Here is a 22,819-nt window from a genome sequence, read left to right as displayed (position 1 = left end):
TCAAGACCCTGAAACTCAAAACCCTCAGTACCAAACATCAGTATTTTCATGCGTACATCAATTTCTATAACTACCATAAAGTCTAATTTGGCTTAAAAAACCTTACCTCAACTCTGGGATGATTTCCTACTTCGTTTCTCCAACGATCTGCTCCGGCAAACTTGTAGAGAATTTCGCTCGGAGCATCGTGGTAGCCTCAGATCTTCGATCCGGCGTAAAACTAGCCCAAAATCGAAGAGAGAGAGTGAGAGGGTCGAAGAGGAGAGAGAGAGTGTGGAGAGGAAGCTTCAAATGACGTTTAAAAATCGGATTTTTCATATATATAGACAGCAGAATTCGTCGACGAGCCCGATCTTCGTCGACGAGTTCTTCATAAATTTCGTCGACGAGACCCTGTATTCGTCGACGAAATTCAGGCTGCCTCAGAACCCCTCTTGGTATTTTCTCGTTGATGAAACCCTGTGTTCATCGACGAATTCTCTTAAGCCTTCGTCGACGAAACCCTGTGTTCGTCGACGAAGCTTGGCAGCTTCCTTCTTTATTTTTGTTTCCATTCCCTTTTCTTTTCCTTCCAAAATGTAATGTCATCTGCGTTCGTCGACGAAGTCTATGGCCTCCTTCTGTTTCTGACTCTATTTCCCTCTCTCTTTATTACTCAAACTTCCATTTTAAATTCGGGTCGTTACACTTCTGCTCGTCATTTTATATGCTAACGTTATTTAAATTTTGTATTAAAAATTGTCTATGCAATGATTTGATCCATAAAAGAAATTTAGATATTAAAATAAATGACAATAGATTGTCATAAGGTCTATAACATATTAAAATCAAAATTACAAAAGGTGAAAATTGATGATAAAATTTGAAAAATAGCAATATAGATGAATATAGATTTTCGCAAGTTGGTTTTTCATTATATGACAAGATAGAAACACAAAAATATATTAGAAATGATACCGAATAATCTCTAAGTGAGTTTGTCCCCTTTTTTTTGCCTCAATTGCTACTTTTTAAAAGTAAAAACTGTGTGGAACGCATTTGGTAAATACTTTTTTAAGCTCTTAAAAGTTAGTTCCGAAAATTTTTTGGAGATTTTTTTAACAGTAAGGGATTTGAAACTTTTAAAAGTGAAAAAAACTAACTTTTTTTTTCTTACATATTAATCTATACCATTGTTTCTCTCAACTTTTTTTCTCCTGAATATCATAAAATTATTGACACATTAATTAGATTTTCTAAAAATATACATGCATTTTAGTTATTTAAATACTCTTAGCTAGGTACCTTACAACATTTTTACTGAAATCAAAGATTTTTTTTTTGAGACGGTAGTGTCCGAGATCCCTTAGACATTCAACTAATTCACTGGGATATTCAAACGTAGAGTTAATTTTTTCTTTTTAACAACATATTCACAAGTTCAATAGAAACACACAAAAGAATCATCTCAAAAGGGTTAAAATATGAAAACCATTCTATCAAACAACAATTCATCAAGTAAATAGCAATAGAAAACAAAATACTAGTTAAGGTTGTATTTCTTTGGGGGGAGGAAAAAATGAAAGAAGGGAAAGCAAAATTTACCAAGGAATTAAAAGAGGAAGGAAGCTTCCTTTCTTTCCTGTTGGTTGAATAAAGGAAAATAAAAAGAAAAAGACACAAGCAACATCTATGAAATATATTAAAAGTAGGTGGTGGGTGTTTCGTGTGCCAACGCTTGTTCTTAGCATATTTTTTAGTGTGACTTAAGGAGAAATTATTAAATATATCAAGTTTATACAACTGATCTAATATGATTTTCCTCATTTTTTAATTAAATTAAATTTTTTTTACACATAACGAAATCATATGAGATTTGATATACACACTCGTGTTATATCTAATATTTTCTCGTGACTTTAGAGTGAATCAATCTATATGAGTGGGAATTTGGTGTTTATTGTACTTGGACAGGTTCGGATTGGTTAATTTGGTTGGCTTTTAGGTTCGGGTCGAGTGGTAAGCTTAGGTTAGTAAGGATCAGGATCTAGGCCCTTTGTTTAATAATTTTATTTTCTTTACTTGACGAATTTGCATAATTTTTGAATCCCAATAATGAAAAGCATTAGGATAAAACAATTTTTAGTTTTCCTTTCAATGTCTTCCAAATGGTTAATATCGACGTGTCGTTGTTTAAGAGTTGCACTTAATTGGCAAATATTATTATAATTTTGGGTTTGAGTTAATCTTTGTTTGTCTTCAGGCTGAGTCAATTTGGATCAGTTTAATTGGCGGGTTTGTCTTTTAGATTTGAGTCAATCCGGGTGAAGATCTTAACTTAATCTTTTAGGTTTAGGACGAGCATGTAGCGTTTGGTTTTGGTTAGTAAGGATTGGAGTCTAGCCCCTTTGTTTAATAATTTTATTTTCCTTATTTCACAAAATTGCATATTTTTTGAATTCCTATAATGAAAAGCATTAAGATAGAATCATTTTTGGTTTTAAAATTGACTCCATGATGGGAGATGACATTAAAGTTTTTAATTTTAATTATTTTAAAGGTTAGATAGAACTATTTAACAAAATAAAAGGTCATATAGCTCAAGCAAATGAAAGAGAACTATAGAATCCTTGAAGAAAGACATTTGGAATCCATTAAAGAATTAGACAAATTGAAATAGATTTTACTTAGTCAAATAGTAAAAGCTACGAATCCTACTAGGAAATTTTAAAAATAGCCAAAAATTGAAAATATTTTTCTCTTTAACTATGAAATACATATACCTATCCAAAACAGCTTTTGAATTTAGACTCACTCATACTTATTATAAACAAAAGTCTTCTCAGATTAAGAAAACACGAAAACCCCTAAATTTAGTGAATAATTAGTAAGAATGTTCAACTTTGAAAAAAAATTTGGTTATATCATATTGATTTTATCTCAAGCAAAATTTTTTTTTTTCTATTGATACATTTGCTAATGGATCATAAAAGGCTTTGAGCATAATTTTGCTCTAATAATTGCTCTCAAAATGTCTTTATTCCACTTTTTCTTCCTCTATTTTTTTCTTTCTTATCAAACAAAGTCTAATATCTAAGCAATAATGGGATATAACTACACAAAGGATACAACATGTAGAAGCCCCAAGATATAATTTTTTTTTTCTTTTTGACCTTAAAGGCTCGTCGTGTCTGCCTCACACAATTGGATGTAAGCTTACTCTCAAGTCTTATTTGATATCTTTTGACAACCTAGATCAGAAAGAGAAACCATCGATATAATGTCTCATGCTCTAACCACTCATATGTTCTTTATATAATAACACTATGGGCAACATATGATTTGAATCAGTTGAAAGTATGCCCATAATGAGTAGAGCATATTTTTAGGCCATTGGAGGTCCTTTGGACCTAGGTTACATAACAGTTGATGTGATGTTCCGATTATTCCCCCAATTTTTTTATACAATAAACATTAATAATCAATCATCTAATAAACATCTATGATACCATATATCAACTTAACCTGATCCGAAGTGGGGTAATGGGAAATCAGTCAATCAAAACATACTATCCATGCAGCGGAATACAAAAGGTGTTTGAGTCCCATATACAATATCAGAGTGCTATAACCTCCACACATATACATATACATCCCCAAAAATTCACAAAATACTCTCGGGGTTATACAAAACATATCCCCAACTGTAAAACACTTACCCTGAATGTTAGGGTAACAAGATATCCTCTTCCTCGAAGTTCTCTCTACTTGTCTGTCCTAATTTCCTGAAATGTTTAAATTCTGGGTGAGACACCTCTCAGTAAGACGGAATAAATTATTGATAATGTGTGACAACATGAGTTTTGATATATATATCATAACACATTCATTTAAATAATTATATCAACTAGAAAAAAACATATAGATTTGTACTCATAATCATATATATAAACACAGTTTCATAAGCTTTCATTTCTTATAATCATATTCTAGCTCATGAGTAGTATATAACACAACGCGTTTGTAACTCATGACTGTTCATTTTTTTTCATTTCATTTCTCATTTTCATATTCTAGCCCATGTGTAACGACCTGAAAATTTTAATGGTTAAATAATTAGGAAAATGATAAATGGAATAGATAAATAAAGAATAAAGGGAAATGAGAAAAGTTTTGAAAGAAGGGAACAGCAAACTTCGTTGATGAGTTTCGTGTCCTTGTCGACGAGTGTTATACTAAAGATCGTCGACGAAGTTCAGTTCCTCATCGACAAGAAGATCCCGAATGAGCAAATTTCAGATTTTTAGACTCGTCGACGAAGTTCCTTTTGTGACTCGTCGACGAATCCTCTCTACTCGTCGACAAGGTCACATGGTAAAGTTGAGTATAAATGGAATCAGGGAAGCTTCCACGCAAAGAAAACTCATTTTCTTCGTTGCTTTCTCTCTAGACGTTTCCTCTCCCTTCTCTCTAAGAATCCGACCCGGATTTAGCCCGAATCGATGATCGGAGACCGCTACGATGTTCTAGGGAAGATTTTCTATACATCTAGCAGAGTGGTTTTCGAGACTGGATTTTTCGGGAAACACTCCAAAGTTGAGGTAAGGGTTAAGATTCTTGGTTTTGGGGTTTTAAATGTTTATTTGAGATTTATAGACTGAGAAAATGCAGAAATAGTAGGTTATTTGGGGTTTATCTGATTAAAGTAGGGTTTTTGAACCAGAATTCGTGTAACGACTCGAAAAATTTTAACTATTTAAAATAATAAGGAAGATAATAAAAGGAAAAAGGAGAAAAAGAAGAAAGGGATCAGAAAAGAAATTTTAAAAGGATAACAAGCAAGCACTCGTTGACGAACTAGATTTTCTCGTCAACGAGCAATCTTCTGAGCCTCGTCGCTGAGTATGCAAGTCTCGTCAACGAGGGTTTACTAAGAGAGGTTCTCATATATCTAAATTTCGTTGATGAGCTCCCGGTTTCGTCCACGAGCTGTGTGATGACCCAAAAATATATATATAATTAAAGTACAATAATAATAAAATAATAAAAATGGTCATTAAGTTAATATCAATACTAAAATGTTTTTCTGTAGGATCCTTGATTCCATGTTTGATGCCTAAGAAAGACCTTGTCTTAGCGAGTGCTCAGAGATCATTGCGGCTCAATCGCTCCCTGGAGGTCGGCCTCGTCAAAATGGAATTTCATACGATAAACAGGATAGACACTGTTTGTACACGTAAATAAGTATATATACATAAAATAGTGTTTTGACAGACATAATTTGTAAAAATACATAATAAGATGATAATAATATAGGTATCATATGTGGGGCCCACAAGACTATGTGGGGTCCACATGAGTCCCGGAGTCACAAGACACTGTTTATATACGTAAATAAGTACATAAAATAATACTTTGACTGATATAATTTATAGAAATATATGATAGAATAATAATAATATAGGTATCCTATGCGGGGCCCACAAGACAGTGTGGGGTCCACATGAGTCCCGAAGCCGTATGGAAGTTTACACGAGTCTTAAAGTTATGTAGGATGCATAAAATCGTATAAGAATTATTCAAGTTACGTAGGATCCATTCGGATCTCGAAGTTGTGTGGTGCCCACAAGACCATGTGGGGCCCACATGAGTTTTCAAAATTTAAATTTAATTATTGTTCAAAAATAAATAATTAAATAATTAAATACTAAAAATAGTTTAAAAGTAATAACAATGATAATAATAATGATAATAATGATTAAGAAAAATAATAAAATAATAAAATAATTAATTAACTAATTAATTAATTAATTAATTAGGTAAGTAGTTAATTAAAAATTTATTTAATGGGAATAGTAGCAAGCACTCCCACATGGCCTCCATCCCCATCCCATACTCAACCCATACCTTGCCCATCCCTTGCCCATTCTTTAATTTTAAAAAAAATTATAATTTCACCAATCTCTCCACACTTTTATAAATTCCATTTCTTCCCCAAAATTTTCCTATAAATAGGGAGCTCTCAACCTTCGTTTTTCACAATAATTTTCTAAGGAAGAGAAAGATTAGTGAGTGAAAGAATTTATGGTGGAAAAAGAATTTTGAGTAAGTTCTCACTCACCCACTTTTTCCGATCTCATTTCTTAAAGATAGTTATTGTGTTCGTAGCACATGATAAAATAAGAAGGTAAGTAAATTTTGATTATGTTAGTTTATTTATTTATTTAAAATTCATACCCGAGTTTATTTTATAAGTAATTTTCAATTATGTTAATTAGTTTCACAAAATTTTCATGAGTTTATTTTTACGCATGTTTAATTATACTAGTTCTATCTTTAATATACTTGCATCTATTTTTAGGTTAAGAAATATTCTAATCCCCTCGGGTAAATTTTCAGCATTTATTTCTATTCAAAAATAAAATTATATATATTTTTAACACAAAAATTGTGTGGCATGAGTTTATTTCTACGTTACATTTTTTATGAAAATATGAGTAAAGATGAGATTTTCACAATATTATTTTAAATTGTATAAATTATAATAATATGATTTTAAAACCCCTTATGGCAACGAAAGTTCAAAGTTACAGATGCTCGGTACCGTAGCTTAAAGTTTATATGAATCAGAGTGCACCCACACTGTTTACAGAGTGGTTATTTATGTTAATGGATTTCTCCTGAGTGCACACCTGGTTCCGGACCAGGACTTAATAAGGAAAATCTCACTTAAAGTTTACGTACGTTGATTTAGTTTGGTCGGCCAGCCAGCTAAGTCCAGTCTTCGGACCGCACAACCCCATTATGGCGGTAAACATGACTTACGACAAATAGGCCTAAGGGTGGTTTTTTATAATATATGTTTATACATATTTAATTACGTGTACAAAGTTACTCATGATTTGAAGGAAAAGTGTAAGTTTACATGAAAATGATCATTTTGGTGCTTAAATGACGATCTAAGGAAAACGTATAAGGAAAAGTATATGTATGTTTATCATTAAATGTTTATACGATTTTAAAGTTAAAAGTTTAATTTAACAGTTATAGTATATAATTATAAAATTTTACTGTTGTAATTGATGACAAAAGTTTTATGTAGAAATTTTTAAATTTATATTTATTCTAAAAGAAAATTGAAATTATAGTATTAAATATTGTTTTATGAAATTTTTTTAAAAAAACTCATTTTAACCACACACTAATAATAATCTTATTTACTTATTGAGCGTCGTCTCACTTCAATCATATTTTTATTTTAGATAACTCTGAAGAGCATGTTGGAAATCAGGCTTAGCAAGCATGCGGGTGGGGATAGAAAAATAAAGATTGATTAGAAATATTAGTATGGTGTCAGATATTTATGCTTGTGTAATTTTTCTTCTTTTGAAATAAATGATTGTAATATGGATAATTAGCGCTCTGGTTTAATAAAAATTGAGTTTATTTGCTTCCACTGTAAATCAATAGTAAAAAGTTAATATCTTAGGCCCCTCGGGATTGGGGTGTTACAAGCGGTGTTCTTGAGCTCGTCAACAAGTCCAGATGTCTCGTTGACGAGGCCACGTGGCAAGTTGCTTATAAATAGGCAAAAATCAGAATTTCAGCGAAGGATTTCTTTTTTCCTTCGGTTTCTCTCTCTAAAAATGGTCCTTTTGTCTTCTCTCTTCGAATCCGGCTCGGTTTTAGCCCAATTTGAACGATCAGAAGTTACCACAAGACTCTTGAGAAAATTCTCTACAACATAGGTGGAGCAGAATTTTGATTTGAGAGGTTTGGGAAACATCCCAAAATCAGGGTAAGTGAGTTATTTTGGAGTTTTCTATGTTATATGTTTGATAGTCCTGTATGGACTAGTCCTGTGTGGATATGTATTTTGCATATGGATGAGAGTCTTGTGTGGACGTCATATTCTGTGTGTTTATGGACCCTGTGTGGGTATGATTGAAGACTGTGTGGATTGATTGTGGTATGCATATATGTGTGGAACTCTGTGAAATGATTGAAAATGGTTGTACTTTTTGGGTTTGCTTATGTAAATATAACACTCTGGTATTTGGTTTGAGGTTGCTTTATTTAATTCCGCTGTATGAATGGCATCAGAGACGCGTGTTAGTCTCATAACACTTCGAGCCCCACGTGGCGGGTTCTGAGCGTTACAATCCTGGTGAGCATCACAGGAATCATCTTGGGGATTCCTGTTGACATAGTTCAAGAAATCAGGTAAGGGGAAATATATATTAAACCAGATTTTTATGAATTAATTGGAAAATGAAATATGTTATGAATATATGTATATATGTTTTTGTATGAGTTTAAAATGCCAACCGTTTAAATTACGTTTTTTGAGTCTAGGGCTGTCTATTTAGATACGTATATGTGAAAATGAAATGATGTAAGTGAATGATATTTTCAGGATAATTATGTAAAAAAGAAAGGTATATTTTCAGCATATAAATGTTAAATGCAGGTTAACTTATTTTATAGGAAATATATATGAATTTTACTGCTGAATAGTGTGGCATGAGTAAAATAGAATTCTGTGTGGAATTATGTTATATGTTTGAGATGCGGGATATACATGAGTAAAAAAAATCTAATTCATTCTCTACCATGGGTGCTATTTATCGTGTGTTTATCTTTCCATGTGTTGTCGGGCTGCACATACGGGGGAGTGTTGAAGCTTGATATACATTGTTGGCCAGGGAAAGTAGTATTTAAACAAGTTCTATAAGGATTTTGGGGATTTTTTTACATGAGCTATATACATACATACGAATATATATAAACACACACACACACACACACATTCATATAGACATGCTTATAGCAGAAGGCCGAAACCATAAAATAGTTTTCAATATAATATTGACCCTTTTTTGTGAAGGCTTTGTGGATGACACAAGTAAACCATTGAAATCATTTTGTTCTTATCTTTTACAATTTTATTTTTATTTACCATATGCGCCGACATGTTTCACAACAATGTGTTTACGTCATACATTTACAATGTCTCTCTGTTTTTTTTAAAGAATTTATTTTTTTAATCTATGTACAAGGATTTTATTGTAAACATCTCAACTCTCACCCATACCTACTTCTGTTGGAATTGGTGTGATCCCAAGAGGGGAGTGAATTGGACATTTAAATCTTTTTCACTAATTTAAACAATTATGCCGATTCACCACATATCATATTCCATTTAAAATATACACGTGGATGAAAAACAATTGAACAATGAATACATACATACACGAGTGGTGCAACTTTCATTTAAATTAAATATGTGTGCAAGCAAAATATTTATAATCATGAATGAACATGCATACACAAACTGAATTTAAAGTGCGGAAATTTAAAAAAGATAGGGAGAGAGAGACACACGATATTTGTGATCGAGGTTCGGCCAAACCAGTCTACGTCCCTATCTTGGGCATCCCCCCTAAAGATTCCACTATCCTTGCTCACTTAAACGGGGTAGAGCAGAAACCGTTACAACCTTTCCTTATGGGGTAAGGTAAACCCCAGCTTAAATTTCAAGTTAAGCCCAACTGGTCTCCTTTACGGGGCGAAAACTCTCCAATTCAATTTTCGAGCTGAACCAAGCCGATCTTACTTACGGGGCTGAGACTCCCTTGTTGAACCCAACCGGTACAATAAAAATCATTTTTGTACATATTAAGACGCTTCTAAATACAAGCATGAATGTACATATTAAAAGCTCAAATACATGCACTCTCTAATGATATGCATTATGCTCAGTAGAGTAAGAGTGTTTTTCTAAAAATGATTTTACAATCTTTGAAAAGAATGTATATGATAAAAAGTTTCAAAGATTTAAACCCTACAAAATATTTTCTCTAAACAATATTTTTCAAGAACAAACTGGAGAACCTAGGGTTTTGGTTTCAAATGATTTTGCACAACAAAAATGCCTATACAAACTACTCTCTTGTAAAAATGATTTACAAATAAATGAAAGAGAGTTTTGGAGAGTAAAATATTTGCCCCAAGAAAAGAGTTTGCAATAAAAACGTATTTTGAGGAAACTTTGATTAAGATAAAATTAGAGAGAAAAGTTGGCTAATCAAAGTTACTATTCTAAATTATGAAAAGGGTATTTATAGTTTTTCAACAAAATATGACCACTGGGAATAAATTAGGAATTTTGGAAATGTTTTAATTGAGTTTTAACCCTAATTATCATGGTAAAAAATTGGCAACCTAAGAGGTTCGGTCGCCCGGTTCATAGGGCCGATCGCCCGAATAGATACATAGAGAAAAGATAAGATTTTGAGTTCCGGGTGCCCGAGGACGAGTTCGGGTGGCTGGGCCAAGGCGATTTTCCAAACACTCGAGGTTCGGTCATCCTGTGAACAGTTCGGTCTGCCAAACTTCATAATTCGGTCGCCTGGGGTGATTTTGAACTATAGGTTCGGGTGCTCGGAGACAATGAAAAAAGTGACTTTAGGAGTTTGGTCACCCGATGATATTGAGTTCAAAATTGGGACGGTCACCCGAGCCTTAGTCATTGAATTGACCTCTAGCTAGTTCGGTCGCCCGAACTATTTTAACTTTCTAAGTTCGGTCGCCCGAAGTTCAATTTTTGACCTTAAATCATTTAAACCTTTTGTATGATTTTGTCTTTTATGAAAATGTTTGTCTTCCAAAATTTTAGGTCTCCTAAGGTCAGTCTATGGCCAATTGAGTTAACCCAAAAAATTCGACGTCGGTTGATTGAAGATGAATCCTAAGGTTAGTCTATGGTCCTATGGCTCCCTATGGTCAATTTATGGTCTTGTATAAACAAATAATCATATCAATACATGCATTATTACAGGCCAAATAATAAAAATAAATGCAATTACAATAAGAAATAAATGTCTTCATCGTCTTTTTGCTCTTTTGACTTCATGGAATGTGCTTAATCGTATAGGCTTTAAGTCCTGTAAGCTTCCATTGTCGTTTCCTTATGTGTATGTTAAATTAATGGACTCGTTCACATGCTAAATACACATGTAAAAAACATGTGCTTTATCAGCATCAAAATAGGAATCCGACTCAAAAAGTCAACAACTATTATTTTGCGTGAACTCCCAAGTGTTTGATTTTAAGAAATCGAAAATCCATAATGCAATGTCATGTAAATGAGTAACATAACGTTTCCCTAATAATATCTTGCTAGATAATATTTCCAAAAAAAAAAAAAAAATCAAACCATCACTTTTCGAGAGATATCGTTGTTGATACGCTATACATATTACTTCATTTATAGTGTCTCACTTTTCCAAATGTATATATTTTCAATAATTATAAAGATTTGATCACATGACATTTCATTTCTCACCCGGCACTCCTATTATTATGTGTAGACTCCAAGTGGTCCATTTCAAACAATTGACAATTCGTAAAACAATGCAACATCAATGAGTAACACGACATTTCTCTAATAATGCCGTGCTAAATAACATCTCAAAATAAATAGACAGAAGCAAGAAAAAATCTACGAAAGGATAGCTAACATGAATATAAATAAAGCAAGGACTTGGAATATTGATTGGATGCATCACTTTTATGGGCATATTATATAAGTAGATTTTCTTGGGGGAAAAAGGTTAATGAACATGCCTAAATCTCCACAGCCAAAATTGAATATTATTTCTATGATTTACCATATCTCCATGATTAATTTCGTCATGGTACGAAATTGATGGGTTCAATATTCATAATAATTAAAAAGATAGAATTTAGAAATGCAGACTTTATACATATGTGAACATGGCCGGTCCTCTATATATATATATATATATATATATATATATATATATATATATATATGCTTAGGATCATTGACTTTTTTGCCCTTGAGTAGCCATCTTTAATTATGTTTTGTCAATCCAATATTCAAACATAAATACTCCATTGAGCCTCTTTTTTCTTTTTTTAATTTTTGGTAATTCCTTTTCTGCCTCGAACTTAAATTTGTGTTCTAATATTTATATGGGTGCCGTGGTACACAAAAATTTAAAGAAAAAAAAAAATAAAATCTAATTTCACGGGATGTCGAATTTGACTTTCAAAAGAAATTAAAAGCTTTTGTCTCTTTGTTCTTTTCTTGTTTTGTTTTATATGATTTTTTCTTTAGAAAATTCGGTCACAATCACACTATGAATTACATGACTATTTGCTTACTAATTAGACTCCAAGTTGCACAAAAACTGTTAGTAATGTGATTGTCCTTAGAAGTCATTTGGTTATGTGATTAATGAATTAAGTAAAAGTTGATGAAAGGGTAATGTTAAAATTGAACGACCTTCACGAATCGTTCCTTAATCACGATTACCTGAAAAGAAATAAATAAAAATGACTTGGAGGACCTGGGGTGTATCTCGGGGGATTACTCCGATGCCTAAGTAAGGGAATATGAGAGACTTTGAATTGTAACAAAAGAAAGAGTGAGTATGAGTGAGTAAGAGATATTTGGCATGTATTGTTTTCTTTCTTACTTTTGTTTTTGTATTTTTGCTTTTGTTTAACAAGCCATTTAAGTTTTGATATTTGCATAAATATGAAAAATACCAAAGGAAAAATAAATAAATACGGAAGGGTGTTGTTCTTTTTTTTTTTTTTAATGAAAAATGGTTGTAGGTATCTCATGTCGAAAGATTAAAGAACATGAAAAAATGTGGCTCGTGTGCATACGTATGAGTTAGACTTAAGTTTCATGAGCTTATGCTTCGGTATTAGGTTGGTGATTCCTCCATATAGATCAACTCTAGGACTAGAAAAAAATTCATTTGACATATATATAAGGAGAGAATAATAAAATAAAATATAGAAAATATTTTTATTTTACAGGTCATTTACCTTTTTTAAAAAAAAACTAATTCAATTATATTTGAATACATTTTCATTCAAAATACTATTTGAGGTTAAGGGGGCGTTTGGTAAAATTAAGCGTTAAGTACTAAATACTGAGTTCAAATTTGATTTTCTGAAACAACTTTGAATTGAACTTAAACAGGTCATTGAATTTAAAATCTAAATTATATTAACTATTTGATATCTAGTATCTATGTGTTATTTTTAATTTTAATCTTCTTAATGCTTATGATCATAGATATTTGATTAAATTAATAAGCAATTGCATAAGTTAAAGTTTTTAATGTAACAAATACTATTTTATAAAAGATAAAATTAGAAAGAAACCTCTATGACCGAATCACGCATGTTCCCATGTCTCGTTCTATTAGAAGAGCTAAGTTACCACCAAACGCTCTGATGTTCAAACAACAGTTTAGAGATAGCTTCTATCAAGGCTATTTAGATCAAACAACGCCCTCTAAATAATAGACAATGCAATGAAGAAATAATTTCTTCCTTTTTTTCTTAGAAAAAAAAATTATCTCACAAAACCCATGTCCCAAATGGAATCATAATAATTTTTCTTTTTTTATTATATATATTTTTGGAGTTAATGGCTATTGAAAGTGATGAGTAGCAAATCCAGCAGGACATGATTTCCTCTGCTGCTGCTGGATGAAAACAATTAAAAACTTCATAATGCACAAAAACCCATTTGCCAAACAGGCTGTCATTCGCCATCACCCTCTTTAGATTCTAACTCAAAATATTTATATAAATGAACAAATAAGTTTCAGCTACACAACATGGCTGTGGCATTTCCAAATATATATATATATATATCTATATATATATATATAACAGATATTTGCAGCCAAAATGTTTGTCAAATAACAAAATTGAACTGATGAAAACTCTTTGTATGGAAAATTTACATGGGAGCCTGTATCACATCTTCCTAAACTATTTGAACTTCTATTGAGGCTGTAAGATCCAGCTTGGAGAAAGAAAAATCAGTAGAAAGAAAATGGAGACTGTGATCTGTATTTTCCATCTCAGCAAATTCTCTGCACTGATGACACAGTTCCCAACCTCCAACCCAATAGTTCTGTCTCTCGTAATTTTTCTCTCTGCAGAATTGCCTCTATGCTCATCTTTCACATTAATGTGAAGCTGCTGTTCTTTAGCTTTACCCTTCAGCAGATGGGGTCTCAGCTTGCTTACATCTGAGAGTTGAACTGGCTTCAGGAAGAAATCTTCTGCCCCTTCTTCCAAGCATCTGTCAATTGAAAACATCTCCCATCAGCAATCCAAATTACATAATTTTTTTTCCCGTGTTTGGGAACTTTTGGGTTTAAACACAGAATTCAGATTTCTGTAGGATTAGACAAAGTGAATATAAAGTTATATCTTGATAGTTGAAATATGTTCTCCCAAATACGGTGTTAAAGTTTCATACTCGAAGCATTTAAATATTGTTGTTCATTTTTATTGTTTCCTTACCTGCTGATCCTCGAAGGGATATTCTCAGAAGACATGATCACAACTGGTATGTCTTTCAGAGATTTGGATTCCTGGATATATTCAGATCAGAGAGTTCAGTTCAGTGTTGAGATTTGTTAACTTCAACAAGGGAATGCGAAAAGTTAAATATAAATGAAATGAAATTAAATTTGTCACTTTGATTTCTTCAAATATTTTTAATCCAAATTTTCATTCCATTCTATTTACACTCCATCCCACTCGAAACCCATCACAGATTTATTGTATTACCAAAGAAACTAATTGGGCAAAAGTCCATGAACTTCACTAGTTGATGAGTTTGGGGATAAGTAAATAATGAATACGCAGCAGAAGAAAGAGTAAACAATGCAAATGAAGTCTACCTTGATTTTTCTTAGGAGATCATAGCCTGTCATTCCAGGCATACAATAATCTGTAATAATCAAATTTACATTCATCTCCTGTGACAAGAAAAGTAATCATGAACAATCAGATCAGCTAAAAGACTGAGATCAACATAAAACCCATAAAAGAAAATCATTTTTATGGAACTATTTTTAAAAATTAGCACAAAAACCATACCTGGTGAGGATCTTGGTTAGGAGAAGCAGAGGGAGGGCTTGAACCTTTCTGTTCATCCTCTTGCAGACCCAAAAGCTGCAAGGCCTTACTTCCAGAATCAACTGCTGTGACTGTGATCAATACCCGGAAGAATCAACATTTAAAACTCAATCTAATGAACAAACAGAACTCCCAAAAGAATTAAATGAACCATAAATTCTCTCTATCTCTCTCTCTCTCTCTCTCTCTCTCTCTCTCTGTTTCTTTCTGTCTCCCTCTACCTTGGTAAGAAGAGGTTTTGAGGAGCTTCTCAATCAATTTTCTGTCTATGAGGCTGTCATCAACAGCAAGAACATGAAACTTAGCATCTGAGGTCATGACCATTGCTGCAGCAACCGAATAAATGAAGAGCAAATAACCTCCCAAGGAGGAATTGAATGGGGACACAGATCAGATTGAGGATTGAGGATGAAATCAGAACAGGGGAGGGTTGAAGGAGGTGTGGTTTGAGTGGTTGAATGGGAAAAAGATGGGAACCCATTTGGGTAGAAATACAGAGACACTGCACAGGCAGTTTGGAAAGTAAGATCCGACCAGATATCATCCAGAATCTCCCGAATCTTTGATTTTTTTGGATTGGAGAACAAACAATGAAGTTTCTGTTTTGTCCTATCACATAGCTACATTGAGTCATGGAGTGTTCCAAATTTTCAATTACTTGGCACTTGGATTAGTAGATTTTCTTTCTTTTAAAAAAAAAAAAAAAAAATTAATCGAGTGTGGCTCACTACTCTATATCTTTGTCCCCAATTTGTGTTTCAATCATCAATTATCTTTTTTTAATTGTTGATGTTTCAATTATGTTTTAAAAATTTACATAAATTTGACTATTTTTTAATATGTTGAGGAGAAAAAGAGACAAGAAATGATGAGGTCCCTTAATGGAAGAGAAGATCTCGAAAAAAGAGTGAGACTCAAAAACTATCCGACCCCATTATTTACATTCGAGTACTCGCAACCCACCAACCATTGCATTCTCGCTCGTGGGACTCCAGTTGCTGTCTCGTAGGGTTGAAGAGATGAGCTACATAGTCAAACCCTAAACTCGAGTTAAAGTTAAGATTAGATGAAAAAGGCAACTATATTGTTGTCATAACTCATTACCTCGGTGCAAAACTTTGACACATAACTCACTTTTCTTCAAAGATGTATTGATTAATTGAATTATGTGTCAAGATTTAGAAAGCGTGATGGTGAATCTTGACAAAAAATATTCTTAGATTTTTATGACATCACAAAACATTTTTTTGGGCATCTAAAAAATTAAATAAGAAAAACAAAATTCAAATTCCTCAAAGGAGTCCATAAATCTATAATCAAGTTCCAATTTTCAGAACCGAATTTTGTCAAGTGTCTGCACACTAGCTATCTTCTCTAGGATAGATTTCAAATCTAAACCCTAATTTTTGAAATTTGAGATGTTTAGTGTTTGTTATAAAATTTCATAAATAATGAGTTTGAAAAATAAATAATTTTCGATGATGAGTTTACCGAATGAAAGTGTACATTAAATAGCGGAAAAGTACATAAGTATCAAATCGCAGTCTTAATTTGAAAGGAAATTATTGATGACAACATTTTATAAGAAATGCAAAATATTATGTGATTTTTTTTTAATTTTTTAACTTTATTTTCAAATTAAAAATCTTATGGGGTCAAACTACAATCTTTGAAATGAAGCATTTTGAGGAGACATTTTAATTAGGAATGTAAGAAAATGATGAGCCAAGAAATTGATTTTGTTGGGCATCCAAACTAAAAATCCCATTGGGTCAAAGCACAATCTTTAAGGGAGAAACCATTTTGAGGCAACATTCTAGGAATGAAAGAAGATCACGTGGTAAAAACAAAAAAAATTGCTTTAACATCAAATTAAAAATCCCAACTGTCAAGGCACAATCTTTGAAAAAGGAAAAACCCTTGCATGTAAAAGGGGGCTCAATTACTTTTGCTTAAAAAAGAAAATCATGTGGTAAACATACTGGAGAAGTGTTCATGGGCAAGTGGTAAGGTCCAACATGTGGGTCCTATACTTGAATTTGAGACCTAATGCTTTTGCAAAGGGCAAGTGCACATATAAAATCAGGCCATAGGGAGAGAGACTTGGGGATTCACAAGCGGATCGTGGGTTTAGGGTTTTGGGTTTTGGGATTTTAGGGTTTAAGATTTAATATTTGAGACTTATATTCTAAATTTTTATATTTGAATCCTAAGGAAGATGGTAAGAGATATATAACGGGAGTTGAATTACTACTTCTCGTTGTGTAACTCAGACAATTAGATTCAATACCAACTTTTAGTCGGAAAATAGAGAATGGAAAAGAAAAGGCTGATTTATTTTAAGGGGGTGCAAAATGGGTTAACGGGTCATAAATGGGTTGGGCCAGATTAAATGGGTTAAGATTCGAGTTGGCCCGTTTATTGACAAGTGACTAATATGTAAACTCAAATTTGCCCGTTTAATAAATAGGCCAATCGTTTAAAAAAATATTTTTTATTTATTTTTAAAAATTTTGAAATTTTTATATAAAATGACATTTTTTAAAACAAAAAACAGTCCATTTTATTTATTAATATCTAAATAAAAAAAAAATTCTCACTCTCACTCTTTACTCTTCCCCTTCTCCACTCTCCCCCAACCGGAAATCTCCCTTTCCCTCTCAGTCGCCCCCACTGAAAGACCCAATCTAAACCTGTCTAACCCGCTTAATAAATGGGACGGGTCTGGATTGAACCATTTATAAATGAGTCAGTTTGTATTAAATCCAAATCCAATTTAAATGGACGGGTCACGGGTCACTTTTTGGATTTCGACCCGTTTTACTATCCCTATTTATTTCATTAAAAAAATAAAAAAATTAAGCTTGATCAAAGGCGTAACAAGAGTTCATTAAAAGAAGGGAAGATGGGGGATTAGGGCATGCATGTAGCCAAAAATGAGGAGAATTTTAAATTAGCTGTTGAGATCTTTGATGTTGACTATTATGTTAGTATTAATTAATGGCAATAATCCGGTTGGCATGATTGGTCTTGAATCTCTTGATGACTCTTTGCCATTTCCAATCATTTTCTTTTGAAAATTAACCAACCACCATTGTCCCATGATTGTTCTTAGGAACACAAATTTGCATTCCAAGTTATGACTTTTAAATTTATATATTCTAAGTGGTGGATTCCAAATGTATGCATTTAAAACTCAAGAATTGGAATTCATATGTCACTATTATGTTGTTGGGGTAAAATATGAGGACTAGGGATTTAAAAATACAAATATTTCAAAATTATCCTATTGATTTCACTTCATTTTTTTTTTGAGAATTGCTTATATTAGAAATTAATTTTGTACTTAGAAACCCAATTTTAAAATTATTTACAACACTTGTACAAATTTGGACACATAAAAAAAATTTATATGAAATTTATTTCAAATAAACGGTCTTTAATTCGTATTTTCAAATGTAATATAACTCAAATTAAAATAGATATAATTTTAGATAGGTACGACCCAGTAGATTAATTTATATTTAGGGCTTCAGATTTTATTAAGTTTACCCTAATCAAATTCAGGTCATGTCCTATTTGACTATTTAATGCAATTTTAATTTTATTCGTTCGTGATTAATGATGACAAAGTTAATTAGTATGCAATACTATATTATGGAGAATCAATTTACTTTATTTTATCTATCATGTGACATTTTTTCTTTCACTTTTTTTTGTTCTCACATGACTTTGATAGTCTTTTCTTTATTACCACATGTTCTTGATTTTCTAGATATGCTTGAAACACTCAAAAGACAATCTTTTCTCTCTAAGATATTTTCCTTCTCCAACCTTCTCCAAGTAATAATTGTCAATTTACTCACAAATATTTATTTATTTATTTATTTATTTGTTAATGTGTATTGAGTTGAATGAACATATACACTATTATTTTTAAAAAAAAAATTATTAGCTCAAATTTTCTCCTCGCCAAACCTGTAGAGAGCATAAATCAACAAAATCTAGGAGAGCCAATATTACACGAACTAAGTCTATCCTCTCTGAGATGACACCTTTAAAAAAAAATGTAGATAGCTTTATAAAAATCTTATAACCGAAATTTGTAATTAGATTAATGATTCATTTGGATACACGCTAATTTGTTGGTCAATATTTATAATGCTATCCTTCTAGGAGCATTAATTTTCGAATCACAAGTTTCATTATTATGGATATATATCGTGGTATTGTTCTTGATCAGTTAGATCACATTCCCACATTATACGTATTAGGAACATAGTTCATGCAAATGATTATGGTCGTTGGCAGAATCGCACAAATCCTCTATTTTCTTACGTAACACTCAATCCCTACTAGTGACTAGTCTAAATTTTTGACATAGTAATTATTTACTTGTTTTTCTCTTTTAAAAGAATAGCAATTCCCACTTTAGGAACATAGCTCATATAAATGATTATGATCTTGAGCAGAATCACATGAATCCTCTCTCTTCTTGGGTAACACTGGATCCTACCAATAGTGAGATGTGTGTTAACATCTCTCTCTCTCTTAAGGTTATGAACTTCTTGAAGTGGGAGGTATCAAGTTGGCCATTAACACTGCATGATGTATTATATATATAATAGCCATTGATGATTTTGATTAGATCACAGAGTGGTGAGGTCATGGAAAAGAAAGCCCAAAGGTTGGGGATTGGGAAAATTAATTAAAGGAGGAAGGTGACAGCATGCTAGGGTTTGGGAAAAAAAAAAGTCCCACCAGAGAATCCCATGAAGGATATGGTGAGATGAGGTTTATTGGTGTGCGTGCTTTCCGGGATTCTCAAGGCCCTGTTTGCCAAACTCATCAAATCTCCCCATCGGCTGCTGACCACTTGGTTTAATTAATCAATTAATTATTCAATCGATGCATTTGGAACTAATGTTGCCTTTGTTCCTTTTGACAAATCTGCTTCTGAAATTATTTTAATTTTTTGTTTTTTTCGGGTTTGCCAAACACCTAGCTACGTGCGGCAGAATCTGGCCTTAATCCCCCAAAAATCTTTTTGAAATTTCACTTCACTCCCAATTGCTTCAATTTGCATGGGCCGACATGAGTTTCCCAAACAGTCCCTACGAATAATTAAAGATCCAAAAAGGATGCTAAAAAGAGGCAAGTTTTCAAACCAAACACTGTTCACTTTATTTAAATATAATCTATTGGGCCTAATAGGAGCTCTTTATTCCTGATTTTCCCCCCTCCCAAACAAGCCCTAATTCAAATATTTATATATTATCATCCCCCCGAGGAGGGCGGCCTTTAAATAATGATTAATTGGTGGGAGTACTCCAAATCAAGTATATAAAATATAATATTTACGTGCATGCAGTGGAAATGTGCATGCATGCACGTGATTGATTCTCCAATTAGTATTCAACACTAAATATAATGTAATGTGATTTGGAAATCGCTTTTTCCTGGCAAAAAGCAGATTCTTTCTTTAAGTATTTTTAGAGCCTCAAAATATATATATGTTTTCCAAAAAGTAAGCTAGCTAGATTGAATTTTGTGATAGTACATATGTAGTGAGGTTAAATTTGCTATATAAAAGAGCATATATTAAAAAATATTATATGGGTATTTTTGTAAATTTATAGGTGCTGATATCGAAAACAAACCCCCTATCTTTTCGTATAAATTTTGTCAACGTCGCTCACAAGTAAGGAAAAAAAAAAGCTCGAGAGATCTCGATGACATTTGGGAGTTTGCTTGATACTTAAGTTAGTATATATGATAAATGAATGACAAATAAAATGAGCATCCGTGATTGATATCATCTATTTTTCGATCTATCATACTTTCTTTTTTTAGGCTTTTTAAAAAAGATTAACGACCTAAATTAACAAGAGAAGATTGAATTTAATTATGTCGGCCAGGTTATTTCATGGGAAATTTAAAGAAGTCTTTGTTTATAATTTTATGCATGTGATCTACCTTTGAGTTATTATTTCGGGTATGACTTCCTTTTAGAAATAAATTATGAACAATAATTGGCAAAACGGACTACTTTATTTTAATTTTCAAAATAATTATTAATTATACGATTAATTATTGCCATTAGTAAATACATAAGTGCGTCCGTGTGCTTAATTAGCTGAATAGCCCGGTGTGAATTACTGAAAAAGATAAATAAAAAGTTGTGTGGTTTATATTCAAAAGGTGATCCGTGCAAAATCTTCCAAGTAATGAAAAATCGAGCTATGTGGGATCAAAGGGCCCACGTTCATGTTGAAACTTTCTAATGAGAGTTGTTTTGAATGATCACTATAAAAATTATGGAAAAAAAAATTAAAAATATAAATATAAATACAAATTAAAAACTGAAAAAATGCTTGGTTCATATATTTTTATATTTTTTTTTCATAACTAAAAAAATAATCAAAATCTCAATTGAAAGTTTGTTTATATTTGTCCTTGAATTATATTACAATTAAAAAAATATAATTAAAATGATAAAAATTCAAAAGATCAATGCAAAATATAAAAAATTATGATGAATTACTAAATTAACTATTGTATTTTAAACTCACGTTTTAGTGTTCCAATAATTATCATACCGTAGATGAAATTTGGAAAAATGGTAATTTTCTTTAATAAACTTCAGGTTTTTTTTTTTCAAAATTGTAAAACATTTTAAGGATATTTTTAATTTTATTTTATTTTAAGTTCACTTGGTTGTTTTATTTCAAGTTTTTATGGGCAGAAAATCAATAACAAAAAAATATATATTAAAAAGTCTACAATAATGCTTCGAATTAAATAAATAAAAATAATGCAAAACAAATTCGTAATTTTTCTTGGTAGTGCTATCAAAGCCCGTTAAATTACTATATTCTTTTCTCTTCTTTACATGCTCTCCTCTTTTAATTCACCTAATGAGTCGCATTGACAAGGCAAAATCATCTTCAATTTTCATCATAGAGCAGACCAATGCCGCCCATGGTTCTCACCAAAGAGACTTGCTTTCTTTTGCCGCGTTTGGAAGAAAAGAAAAAGGGAAAAAGGAAAAAGAAAAGGGAAAGCAGACAAGCAAACGATTAAACATGCTTGCAATCTTGGATTTGAAATCTAAATGTGAGATTCATTAATATTGGTAGGTAGGCTCACCTGATGAAATCTTTTTAATTACACTCTATTCATATGTGTGTGTGTGTGTGGTTGCATTTTAATTTATGCATACCATATATAAATGCTTGATCATGTGGGAAGAACTGTTCCCAAACATGGCCTTGGACTATATATGGGCATGGCAGCTAGGCTGTGTAGGCATGACCCTTGAAAGGAAAAAGGAGAGAGCCTAGGAGGAGGATGCAGAGAAGACACTAATTAATTAATAAGGGCCTGTTTGGATGAATAGGTCTCAGGTTGACTTCCTTGAAGGAATAATTTTTATGTATCTCCAGAGCAGCCCTTAGGCCTTAACCGGCTCTACTACAGAGATCACATGATTAGGGCTGAAACTTTGGGCCACAAAGTGGCCAAAGGTCTCTCAACCCAAAGCTTGTTCAGATTGTGATTTGGGATTTGGGCCGCTCTTATGTATATTTTATGATACTCTTCCTCCATTTATTTATTTATTTATTTTAATAAGGAACAAATTAATTGAGAAAAGAGAAAAATCGAAGTTTGAAATATGTTCAATACTTTGAGAAAATGAGTTCGGTTATTATTATTAGGTCATTCCTTTGTCTCCAAAATACGATAATTTTATTATTTGAGTTTTATGATGTGAAACTAACTCTTCGATATGAGTTTTCTTAGAATCAACTATCCCTATTTCTATTGGCTATAAATTGGGTAGCTTTACTAG

General features: G+C 32.1%; 1 protein-coding gene across 1 annotated transcript; it reads right to left on the bottom strand.

Annotated features, from left to right (window-relative positions):
* Positions 1–13,591: 13,591 nt before the first annotated feature.
* Positions 13,592–15,475, bottom strand: LOC131164639 (two-component response regulator ORR10-like). The gene is made up of 5 exons (XM_058121975.1): positions 15,189–15,475; positions 14,929–15,038; positions 14,730–14,807; positions 14,347–14,417; positions 13,592–14,122 (listed from the first exon to the last, which is right to left on the bottom strand). The coding sequence occupies exons 1-5, from the start codon at positions 15,289–15,291 to the stop codon at positions 13,819–13,821; spliced, it is 666 nt and encodes a 221-aa protein (XP_057977958.1). The 5' UTR covers positions 15,292–15,475; the 3' UTR covers positions 13,592–13,818.
* Positions 15,476–22,819: the final 7,344 nt, after the last annotated feature.

Source organism: Malania oleifera, chromosome 9 (assembly GCF_029873635.1).
Source record: "Malania oleifera isolate guangnan ecotype guangnan chromosome 9, ASM2987363v1, whole genome shotgun sequence".
Lineage (NCBI taxonomy): Eukaryota > Viridiplantae > Streptophyta > Magnoliopsida > Santalales > Ximeniaceae > Malania > Malania oleifera.
The sequence above is the reverse complement of the archived record's forward strand: the minus strand, read 5'-3'. Positions and strand labels throughout refer to the sequence as shown.